This window comes from Aethina tumida, chromosome 4, assembly GCF_024364675.1.
Source record: "Aethina tumida isolate Nest 87 chromosome 4, icAetTumi1.1, whole genome shotgun sequence".
Classification (NCBI taxonomy): domain Eukaryota; kingdom Metazoa; phylum Arthropoda; class Insecta; order Coleoptera; family Nitidulidae; genus Aethina; species Aethina tumida.
The window spans coordinates 25,165,880-25,179,551 of record NC_065438.1 but is presented as its reverse complement, the minus strand read 5'-3'; the positions used below and the strand labels follow the sequence as shown (position 1 = coordinate 25,179,551).

At 25.8% G+C, this 13,672-nt stretch overlaps 1 protein-coding gene across 2 annotated transcripts in view; it reads right to left on the bottom strand.

Moving 5' to 3' along the window:
- The window catches only part of LOC109601143 (sodium/potassium/calcium exchanger 3), a 47,692-nt gene that overhangs the window by 17,075 nt on the left and 16,945 nt on the right, over positions 1-13,672 (bottom strand). For both annotated transcript variants that reach the window (XM_020017369.2, XM_020017370.2), the window contains 2 exons: positions 10,532-10,705; positions 605-792 (listed from right to left, as the gene is read on the bottom strand). In XM_020017369.2, the coding sequence (XP_019872928.1) occupies positions 605-792; positions 10,532-10,705 (362 nt within the window). The remainder of the gene's footprint in view (positions 1-604; positions 793-10,531; positions 10,706-13,672) is intronic.

Genomic DNA, 13,672 nt, shown 5'->3' with positions numbered 1-13,672 from the left:
GATGAGATCAATTGCATGAAGCCATTTCAAATGATTAATTCATCGTCGTTCAATGACTAAGCTATTTCCATGTTATATTTTCTTGATTATTCCAGATTTTAGTACGTTCTTAGTGTTGCATCTTCAATGCATCCATTGACAATGACCTCAATTATCAAATAAATTATGGAACAAAACGAAGATTGCTTTTCCGGTATCTAATATTAATTATGTTGTTAAATTAAATAAATGAGTATATTTGGTCTCAGTCACGTATGTATTAGTTTTGACAAAATTTTCATGTTTTAACTATATATAAAATTGGAAGGCAGAAATTAGCTTGAATTAATATAAACGATAAATTGTCACATTAACATCGACATTGAATCTAAAACAAGTGAACATGTAAATTCATAAATTAAATGAGGAAGTGCAATTGTACGCAAAGTATGTAAATGCGACGTGTACGTAAATCGCATAAATCCCCGTGTATGATGCAAATTCAGGTGAATGGATTACCGTCTGAAAAGACGAAAACACAAGCGCCTATTTTCAACGACCCCGCATAAAACCCCATTAGTTATAACACGTAAAAGAAAGAAGAAACAAATTGGATTAATCTTACCATGCCGGCGCCAATGCCGCAACACGCCGCCACCGCCAGTATGTTGAAGACGGCGGAACCGACGATCGTACCGACGCCGATGTCTCCCTCCGTGATGAACGTACCGATCACGTTCACGAACAGTTCGGGAGCCGACGTCGCTGCCGCCATAAACGTCGCCCCTGCCACGTCCGCCGACATATTTAACGCTGAAAGTAAAATACGTAAATTTAATTGGTCGCAAGTAATTGTGCTTACTCTAGACACTTGAAGCGTAGTAATTGTGCTTATTGTAGACACTTGAAATGAAGCTTAAATATCATCTTGACATTTTTTATATTGTCTGAATTGTTTATCAAATGTTAAGTTAAATATATAAACTTTTAGGAAAATTGAACTTTTTCAAGTTTTTTTTATACATATCTTGAAAATTTAGTGTTACAAAAGATCAAATAACAATTAATTATATTAAAAATACATATTTTTTTTATGAAACTAACTAGTGTAAATAAAAAATAAATATCGTTGAATAAATATATATTTTGAAATTGATTTTGAAATTTTTTTATAAATATTTAATTTTATCACAAGTTCATCAATAAAAAAATGAATTAGCTATATTTAAAAAAATAAATGATATTTTTAATATATATCTATAACTTTAATAAATTTTAGCCAAAATTAATTAAATTAATTATTATATATAATAATAACTTCAAATATTAGGTAGTATTAATTGTGACTTATGTCAATCAATTAATTGGTTCAATTTATATTAGTTATGTTTAAAGAAATCATCCTAGATTTATAGTATTACATTAAAATTAATTAAGTATAAGGTAATTTTAACAAACCTTGAACATTCGTAAATTATTTAATTTTGTCTCATGCCCATTGATTAATTGACTAAATTTATATTAGATACATTTAAATAAATCATTTTTGGATTTTTGAAATATCAATTCTTAACTTTAATTTACTATAGTTAAATATAACAATTAGTATTATAGTATAGTTTTATAAGTATTTTATTAAAATTATCAAATAAATTCAAATTAAATATTCTTAAATAATCATTGAAAAATCATATCAAGTTTTACATTTTTGCAAGATGACTTATAGTAAAAGTAAAATCTTTAATTTTGGCTCATGTCCATCACCACAATTAATTGGCTACATTTATATTACATACATTTAAATAAATCATTCTTGGATATTTCAAATGTCTATTCATAACTTCAATAAATTTAATATAGTTAAGTCTAACAATTAGTTTTATTATTTTTTGTAATCATAAATGTGACAAAAATTTGAATTATTAAAATTAATTTTCAGTTAATAAGTATTACATTAAAATTAACTAAATATATTTAAATCAGATAGTTTTAAATAATTCTTGAATGTTAATAGAAGTTTTACAATTTTGCTAAGATAGCTTATAATAAAAGTAAAATCTTTAATTTTGTGTCATGCCATCAAAACAATCAATTGACTAAATGTATATTAGATACATTTAATAAACAATTCATGGATTTTTTAAGTACATATCTAATTATTATTAAGGGTTAATCCACCATTTATAAGAATTGTATTAAAATTAACTGATTAAATTTAAGTTAGATAATTTCAAATAATGAATATTCACGTTTATGTGATGATAAATTATAATAAAATTAAAAATTTTGATTTGTGGTATGCTCATCAAAATTCACTCTTAAATATATTAATTATTAAAGTGATAATTTTTTTGTCACTTATTTATTCGCAACTAATTGAGTAAAATGCAAAATTTAGTTCTCATATTTTTTGTAATAATTTTTAAAATAAAGATTTTTTTTAATTTACTGTTTGTGTCTTAAAATTAATTAAATAAGTTCGATAATTAAAAAAAAAACATTGATTATTTATTAAAATATTTATGATGAAACTAATATTTTTTTAAAAGTACTTTATTGCTCAAAAACTATTGAATAAATTTAATTTATTTAAGTAATTCCTGAATCTTTATTTTAAAATATATATTTTTACTACCTTTTTTAAGAATAAATAATACGTTATTGAAATATTAATATGTATGAAATTGTAAACAGAAGAAAAAATATAAAAATAAACAAATAATAAAAATATATTTATTACAAGATGTTTTTTGAGATATAACTTAAATAAGGATGAGTTTAAAGTAAGAATTAGATTTAATATTTGTTAATAATCAATAATTAATCAAAAATTTAAAAATATTTCATTAAAGTTAATTGAATAAATTAGTATTAGATCATTTTAAATAAGCCCTGACTATTCATAAAAGTTTTATATGATACGATGAAATTAATATCTTAAGATGAAACTATTATTTATGTTACATGCTCATCAAAAATAAATTGAATAAATTAATAAATAATTCATAAAAATTTTATGATGAAACGATAATTTAATTTTTCTTCTAATTAAATTTTAATAAAGCATCACTTAATAAATATATAACTTTTTAAAGAGCCGACAATTTTTTCTTAGCTGATCACCGAAAAATTTTCCGGGTAGTTAATACCCGTTTAATGGAGAAGATATACTTGGGTATCAAGAAGTTTCGTGTATCAGTTAGTCGTAAATTAAGAAACTCATTTGGATTTAACACGAATGAGAAATCTATTTAGGAACACGTCACACAGACCTTAGATAAACTACGGCCACCCTTAACGAGCAAAACTTTAAGACGGCGGGTACAAAACCTTGTCACATAGTTGTTTTACAAACAACCAGGTAGGAGTTGGCCCTTCCTACAAAGTGTTTTAATTCCATGCTACATATTTCACAAACTGCACGAATAATAAACTTTTCAGTAATACTTCGAAGGTCACACTTATCAAGATTCGGAAGATACGGAGAATAAATTTACCGGTTCATCGATATTCTCCGGTTGAACTGGAAGTGGTCTGCGTATGACTCGCCGTGAAATATGAGCATTGAAGTTCACAACTAAGTGCTATTTAAAAAAACTACTCTTTTTAGAACTTAGTAACTAGGTTCAATTTAAAGACACCTTTTAATAAATGTACAACCACTAACTTTAATTTTATTTTTCTATGTTTAACTCGTATAATGCGGAAACGTTTTGTTAGATCTTAAAAAAAGGTTAACTTCTTTCTGACAAACTGTTCTAACAATCTCTTGTAATCCCCTCACATACCTTAAGACAAGCGTGTAAATTACATGTTAGCCAAAAAATAATCGAAACACATTTTAACTCTACCGACTCCATTTAGTATTCAACTGAGGGTAGCAAATAAGTTAAGCTGCGAATATGGAGATGTTGACAGGACCGATTATATACAACTTGTGCATAACTGCAAGTTAATTTCGGGGCTCTTTATCAACGTCTGCAGAGGTAATTCTCATATGATGCACATTCCATTATAACAGTAAACGAGGGATTTATCACTGTATGAGGTCCGACGTATACTATTAATAACGTTAATTAAATCCAGCTGTTGGATTATTTTACACAATGATTTCATTCGACACTAAATGTTAACGGTTTATGAATTTAGTATTAATTAGTTTGATAATGAATGAATCGTATATTTCTACTGTAAAAATGGTGGATGCGCCGGATAAATTATATGGATAAGTGAAATTTTATCTGACCTGAATATATATTAAGAAGACAGTCTTAGTATCAGTTTTCTTGGGTAAACATAGGCATATTTGCATCCAATTTATTTATGTCTAACTGTAAGTGCAATTTTATGTTTATTCAAATGTATATAGCGCGTTTCAAATGCATTTATTAATACAAAATCGTAAATGTTTACACAGGGTCCGATAACTAATGGATCACAATTTTGAATTTTAGTTTCGGTTTATTCATATTTTGATGTAACATGAGTATTACTTTTCTCGCAGATAAGTTATTTTTTGATATATATTATTTTTTCCTAACAAAATTCTCAGTGACAGAAAATAATACAAATATATCCAGTGGTTATATTCTATTGATATTTGGTTTAAACGAGGTTTTGCCATAAAAAATAGTAGTAAATGATTCGAAATAAAGACAAAAAATGTTGTTTACTGACTTATTATGCCTTTAATTTAATAATGTGATCAATCTAGTTCTGAAGTATTTCATTCCATATTAGTTGTGTATTTGACATTGAAGGATCTCCAAAGTCTTTGATGGGAAGGAACTTCAAAGTTCTCTCTTTATGATGTCCGTGTTCAATCGGTCAATCGGTAATTAGCCGGGAGTTCTTATTGGTCGTGACAACATCCGGATGTTAGAAATATTTCAAAGTAATCATTGTATTATTGTTCCACAATTTCTTGGATGTTAAATTGTTTATAAAAGATTTCCGACCAACGTCTTCCTGAACCTTTAACACGTCGTTCATGACCTTTTTCAGACCCAGTCTCTTCGAGACCCAACTCCGGTGCATCCACTTGGGAATTTCCATAAAAGCTTCTTCCTGTCTCTTTTAAGTCAATAATTCGACCTCAATCAAAGCCACTTATATGACCCAAATTTGGACGCCTTCATATAAATACCATGTGAAATGGATAACAAAATACTTTAAACAACAAAAAGTGAAATGTATATTGTGTTTTATTACACTAATTAAAACTAAGAAACAAAAATTGAACGAAGTCAAGTGTAACATTAAAACTCTTCGATACATAACCTTCCAAATCTAATAAATCTTTATCCTCATAAATTTAAGCTTTTTATAAGACGTTATAAAATGATTTAATTCAAATTTAGTCAGAATAAAATTTCAGGTTGTTTAATTTTTTTTTAACATATATTAAAAATGATACAGATATTACTTTAAACATATTGTTTTGATGTGGCGGGCCAAAGAAAGAAATAACACATTCAAATAAATTTACGCTATTTTATTAAATAAAGGAAATAATAATTAATATGAAAAACAAAAGCCTAAAAATTGCTCACATCTAAAAAGATGCTCTCGAAAAATGGTTGACAATGTTATATAATCCTTTCTTGCCTTTTAGGCAAATAAAATAATGAATGAATTGAGTCGTACAATCAATATGAGTGTATCTAGTAGAACAATCAAACGTTGACTGAATTAACAAAACTTGCAAGGCTGACACACAAATCATTGATACAAAAAAAGAATATTCAGAAAAGAGTAAAGTTTACATAAAACTTTATCAATTATCCTCTATAATTTGACGAAGAGTACATTGGAGTGAAGAGTCCATTTTAGAATAGGATAAATGATAAACAATACGTTCGACTTCTTCCAAATATAAGTTTCAACCGTAGATACAGTATAAAAATACGATGGAGGAAACGTTATGATTTGGGGTTATTTTCTTGAAATGGTATGGACCATTATAGGAAGTAATTGCTAAACTGAACAGTTTCATATACAGAGATATCATCAGAGACTTACCAGTTTAAATACATGATAATGAATCAAAGCATATGTCCAAAGCTCTCCAAAATTGGTTAAAAAATAATAATATTGAGATTCTCGAAAACCATCAAATTTAAATGAATAATTGATGAGTCATGGGATTTAATTTCAAACGACCGTTGCTGATATTTCGTTGAATCTGTACTTTGTGTTTGTAACAAACAAAGGGTATACAACAAAATATTAACAATTTTATATTTTTTAAATGTTAAATATTTTAAATATGACTCTTTTATATAATAGGAACTGTTAAAATAATATTAATTGACTATATACTTTTTTGAATTGAACTGAACATAAATATGGTAACTTTAATTTTTAAAGGGATTTTTGATGATTAAATCTGTAATATTTAATTTTTCTTAATTTAACACTTTGTATTTAATATAACACTTTGAGATTACTCAAGTATATTAATACTTTTTGGTTTATAGTTTTGGTCCATTTCTAGGGCATAGACTCGTTTATTTTCAACCAGAGGTTTATATTCTTTCAAACCTCTTCAATTGCTTTAATGAGTTTATATAAATTTATAAAATTTGTATGTCGAATTTCATTATAAACGTGATGTCCATATATTATGTAGGGTTGATATTTGGATATTTGAATAGAAAAGACAAAATATCGATGTATTGGTCCAGAATCCGGCAAATTTTTGAATTTGGGTTTGGAATTTTTCACCATTAGACTCATCACTGTTTGTTCCCACTGCTCTGTGGTCCATAAAATGTTCTAAGCAAGTCAAGTAGGATTTTCATATTTTTAGTAGAAATAAGGGTTTTTTTACAGGATTCCTATTCACTAATTATCTTCCTAAAGTACTAGAACTAATTTCAGCAAGTCCATTTCCTTCAGGTTGGATTTAATTTCAGTTGACGATAATATTGGATTGTTTTTTGACACTCCTTTAAAGTTTAAAGAACTACCACTTGAGAGCTTTTCTAAATTTTTTAATAATACAGGAAACTATTGACTCATTTAGTCGTAAATTCTTAGCCATCTCCTGTTATTTGTCCTGGTCTTGGTAACGTTGAATTATAATTTCTGTTACAGTTTCATTTCGACCAATAATTAAATATGTATTAAGTACAAAGTTGCTATAATTTTGTCTATTAAAAAAAGGACTCAAACAGAATAACATAAAAAAACAATAATTATAGATCAAATTCAAGTAGTAGCTAAGAGTGATTGTTTAAATGCTATATATTGTTTAAAAGTGTGTACATTTATTATGTTTATTATTTAAATAGAAATTATTTAGATTTTAGTTTCTCTAGCCACCACTGTACATTTTATATGTATATTATTTGTTTTTAGGTTCATGCTGTAATAATATACCTTATAGAAACACTTATCGGTTGCGGAATTTAGATAGCAGATTTAAATTGTGTGTATTCACACTTCGGCAGAACTTAATAAAGCTTAATACTAAGTGAGATTTGAGTGAACCTAAATTTCAGTTTCGGTTAAGACGTATTCTTAGATTCGACTTAAGCGGACTTCTCTTTTACGCTATATTCGCAGTAAAATCCACGTCGGATAAAATACAGATGACAATGTAATGTAATAAAGTTAAAATGTACACATAAAAACTTCATATTATTTTTTAAGCGTCTTTTGTTATTTTTATGATACACCGAATGAACATGTGAAAAAAGTAAGAACAAACTTCCAGCAAGACAATGAAATGTTTTTTTTCAGTTTAATGCGTTCGTGAATTGAAAGCAATTTTATAAATTAATAATTTTACAATAAAAACTTTTTAATACGCGATTGCCTAATATTTATTAATAAGTAGACTAAGTAAGTTATGTTTAATATTTTGATTTTGAAAATGAGGTACACTCAGTTAAAAATTATTAACTATTTTAGTAATAATATTTGTATTAAAATGTAAATAATTTCATAAAAATAATTTAGAATTTACAAACATTAAAATCAATTGAATAAATTTGTTAATTTTAAACATAAATATGAATATTCATTAAAGTTATGCGGTAAAACTTCTGGTAAACTAATGTCTTTAATTCTGTCAAGTGCTCATCAAAAAATTAATTACATAAATTTAAATAATCTATGAATATTTGTAAAATTTTGTACATCCTATCAAATACAACTTAAAAAACAATAAATTTTTATTAAAAAAATTGATATTTAAATTATTTGAAATCTGTAAACATACAAGCATTTTGTCATTTCACCAAATGTCACGTAATGTTTGTATTAATTAATACAATTCCTAAACGGACAAACCATTAAATAATAATTAAATTTTTAATTATTTAGATGAGATGCATAAATATTACATGTTAAATTAATGCAAATAATGGCACATATTTTAATATTTTGTATCAAATTAAATGTGAATTTGATAATTGATTGAGAATCATTTATATATTAAAAATATGTTGTATTTCATAGAGTAAAACAATTTAAGGACAATTTATAAAAAAATTCAGTAAATATATTAAATATGTGTATTTTTTTTAAATTAAATTATAAAATATCTATATATATTTGATTTGAGTTAATTTATGTTTGTAACCAATTTCAATCTTCAATCTTCTATCTAACAAATATCCAATATTTACAAATTTAATAATAACAAAAATTCAATAAATAAATTTGACATATTTTTTATTAATCAAATAAACAAATATTTAAATAGAGTTGATTTATGTTATTAAGTAATTTCAATTTTAGTAAAATGCAATATTTATAAAATTTAATAAATATATTCTCTACTCTTTTTATATACTTAACAATTTAAAATATCTGACAACAGATGAAAATTTATTTTGTACCGTGGTATAGATAATAAAATAAACAATATTTATAAAAGAAAAATTTAATAAATATATTGTATATACTTCAATTAATAATATTAACAAATATTTGAATTAAGATGTTTTATATTATTAAGTAGTTTCAATTTAAAATTATCTGACAAAAGTTAAAAATTTAATAATTTTCTGTCAGGGTATCCATTAACAAATATGCAATATTTATAAAAAACAATTTAATATTAAAAAAAATTCAATAAATTTATTTTATATATATTTTTTATTTAAATTAACAAATTTTTGAATTAAATTTCTTTATGTTATTAACTAATATTAATTTACAATTATCTAACAACACTTGAAAATTTAATAATTTTCTGTCATAGTATCGTCATACAGATAATGTAGAAAATTTAATAATAAGAACAATTCCATAAATATATTGTATATAATTTTGTTAACAAAATTGACAAATATTTGAATTGAGTTCTTTTATATAATCAAGTAAATTAAATATAAAATTAACTGAAAAATGCTGAAACTATTAATAACTTCCTGTCGTAAAAATTTATTAAGAAAATTTCAGTAAACATATTGTGTATATATTTTTGCTTTATATTATCGAGTAATTTCAATTTAAAATTATCTAACAAAACCTGAACATTTAAAAATTATCTCTCGTAGTATCGATTATAACAAATATTTATAAAAGAATGTTTAATAATAAAAAATTAAATCATTATCTTGTATATATTTTTGTTAATTAAATTGACAAATATTTGTTGCTGAAAAATGCTGAAAACATTAATAATTTATTGTCGTATTACCTATTATAATAAATTTCCAATGTTTATAAAAAAAATTTAGAAAGAAAATTTCAATAAACATATTGTGTATTCATTTTTTAATTAAATTAACAAATATTTAAATTGAGTTTTATGTTATTAAGTAATCTCAATTTATAATTATTTAATAAAACTTGAAAATTTAATATTTTTTTAGTAGTATGGATTATAACAAATGTGTAATTTATAAAAGAAAAATTAATAATAAGAACAATTCAATAAATATATTGTATATAATTTAAAGTAATTTCAATATAAAATTAACAGAAAAATGTTGTCGTAGTATCGATTATAACAAATATACAATATAATGAAAAATTTAATAAGAAGAAAAATTCAATGAATATGTAGTATATATTTTTATTAATTAAATTAATAAATATTTTAATTGAGTTTATAATTACGTAATTTTAATTTAAATTTAAGTGACTAAATAAACCATTTCCTTTCGTAGAATCGAGTATTAGTAATCGAGTAATATTTAGTAATATTTCTAGAAGAAATTTTAATTAATAATATGAAAAATTCAATAGACATTATATTAGTTTTTTGATAATTAAATTAATCAACATTTGAATTGGTCTAAATTAAGTTATGAATTGAAATTAATTGACTATAACTGAAAACATTAATAGTGCTCTACCGTACATTCAAATGTACATAAATGACGCATGTTATAATTTTGTTTACATGCTTGTGTCGACGTCATACGATCTAGAATTTTTACAGGAAGCGATCTGTTCAAATAAACAGTTTCTTTAGACATTAGTTATTCTATCATTTAAATAATTGTGACTCAAAATAAAAAACTTAAGTGGCTCATAGTAAAAAAATATATATACAACTAACTCTCGGAAGTTGTTAAACATTGTTACGTACCGTGGCATATTTTTTCAACGGCGGGTACGAAAAATTTATCACAGACAACGGCCAACGCCACAAAGAGGTAGAGCGACACAAGAACGTGCACAACCACCGCACCATCCTGCCGCTGCTGCTCCGTGAAAAAGTCCCTGGGAAAGTCATCTATTGCCGGCGGGGTGCAATTAAGTCCTGCAAACAAAAACTGAGTTTTAATTAAAAATGACATGCTGCATTTAGCACGGGCATCGCACCAAAAAATATAACACCGCAACCAATTTTTGTTGCGGAATGCGATTGTGTTAATGAAATTTTTCGAAAGCTTTGAATATTTTTATATATGTAAACTTTTATTTTAACATAGTTGTACTAGTGTAAGAGGATAAAAGGGATTAAATCTCTGTTCAGAACTTTTGTTAATGGAACAGGGATAGAAAGATCTGAATTTATACAGTGTGGCTCATTAAAATTAGATTTTTTGTTAGATTTTAACAAACTTTTTTCTCCGATTGTAAAACATGGTAATATGTACTTATAGATAAAATGACTGAAAACCAAAATCTACGGGGTAATTTTTTAGCCATTAAAATTGAAAAAATTATACTAGCAACTTTTTTGGTCTAAGACATAAACTGTCAAAAATAGCACAAATTAATTATCTTATTTTTCAAGAATATTGGATGTTATACGACAAACTTATAGTTTATTCCATAGACCACTTAATTAAAAATAAAATCATATGAAGAATATGATTTTTAATATTTCCACAGAATTATGAATATGCACAATTTTTTTATGAAATTAGTTTAATCCAGTGGTAAATATAGTACACACATTTTAATTTTAAAATTTAAAGTGTGATAGTCGAGTTTAAACGGAAAAACAATTTTGGGAAGAGATTAGGCATTAAATCTCCATTCAAAGTTTAGGTGAACTAATAAATTTTTTGAAAGTCTGAATTCCAAAAATTCAAAACATTTTTCGAAGATTTTGAATTTTTTTATATAAATAAATTTTTATTTTAAGGTGGATATTGTGATAAAAAATTTATTGAGTGTAAGATGATGAGATAAAAGCCTTAAGAGCTTTTGTCAGTTGATAAAGTCAATTTTTTCGAAAACTTTATATATATACTTTAATTTTTATACATAATATTTATATTAGTATGGAATTTGAGGTAACGGAGTACTAAGTGGTGAATATGTTTTTGGAAGCTATTATGGCAGGTGATATAATAGAAGACATTCGAAACTACATTTAGTAATTTTAATCAGGTAAACTATAATAAACTGATTTGAAATAATGAAATTAATAAAATTTTTCAAAAGCCTTGAATATTTTTATATACATAAACTTTTATTTCACTGTGGAAGTTGTAGTAGAGGATCGTAAGTAAGTAATTTCCATTTTACAATGAAGTTATAGAAGATGATAGGATAACTGCACTACAACGTCCAATCAAAATATTTGTTAGGTAAAATATGATAGAAAGACTTGAAATAATGAAGTTATTGAATTTCGAAGAATTTGAATAGTTTTATAAAGATAAACTTTTATTTTAATGTGAAAATTCTGCGAGAAAATTCAGAGTATAAATGGAAAATCCAGTTTGATATTTGATTTAGTGTGGAATATTCATTTTGGGATGGAATTATGGCTGATAATAGGATGAAAGACATGCGAACCTCTATTCAAAACATTTATTAGGTGAGCTATGATAGAAAAACGTGAAATAATGAAATTTTACTAAATATTTTCATATAGATAAACTTTTACTTTGTGGAAGTGGCGAATGCGGAATAAAAACGGGCAATTCAATTTGGAAAGAGATTATATTAAATATTAGGATAGAAAGAAGGCTTTCGAATATCTATTCAGACCTTTTATTAGTTGAACTATGATATGACCGACATTTTTGGAAGATCTTGAATATTTTTAGAACATAAACTTTTATTTTAATCTGAAAGTTGTGATAGAATAGCTGAAGTGGAAATCTATTTTAGATTTATCAATTCATTTGTTATGTGAATTAGATTTGAAGTTAATAAAACATTACAATGACTTTGAATATGAAGTGAAAATTTCATTTTGAGGAAAGATTAATGAGATATGACAGGATGAAAAGCATTCGATTATCCTTTCAGAACATTCGTTGGGTGACCTATGATAAAAACACATGAACTGATAAAGCAAACAATAAAGCTACTCTCATCATAAAAAAGTGAGAAAAAGATTAAAATTTAATTGTAATTCTTGCTAAAATGTTTTTATATTTGTATTTTAGATGAATATAAACTATAATTTTAAATTCTGGTGTATAAAGAAAATAAATAAAAAAATAACAAAAAACAAAACAGAAATACTGTGAACAATTTTAATAAAATTGTTTGTGTACATTACACTAATTGAAGATCGGCTGATCGTAGCAATATGTGACAGATTTGATCAACCAATCCAGTGTTTCAAGGGTTGTAAGACATTTTAGAGATACCGGAGAGTATACTAGTATACTGTCTAGTCCCTGGTCGTTCCAAGGTGTACTATTCCTATAGATGATCGTTATTTACGGATTCAAAGGAACAGCAAAACGATTTGTCCAGTGTCCGTAATGTTCAAATATCCGTCAATTCCATTAGGAATGGATTAAGAGGATTTGGAATTAGATCCAGAATGCCAGTTACTGCACCGTTGTTAACCAGTGAACACTTTGTGCCTCGAATAAGGTTAGGCAAAAGAACACATTAATTTGTGATATTCCGGATTGGGCTGAATCCTTCCTTTTGACGGATAAGTCCAGATTTTCACTTTTCGGATCTGATAGATGTTTTCCAGTGTACAGACACGAAGGTGAAAGCTTTGCTCAGGGCATCAGAGGGATCCGAAATTGCGGAGGTGGCTCTATTATGATATTGGGTGGAATATTTTTTGAAGCGCAATGGAGTTAATAGTGTTACATCGTGGATCACTGACAGCTGATCGGTGAGGCATGGTTCTTGAAGAATATGTGGTTCTGTTTGTCCCTGTTCTTATGAATGACAACGCTAGATTACATGTTGCTAGGATAACTGTAGACTACCTGCGAGAGGTTATAATTCAAGTTTTAGATTAGCCAGCAAATAGTCCAGATCTAAATAAAATCGAACATGTTTGGGTCCACCT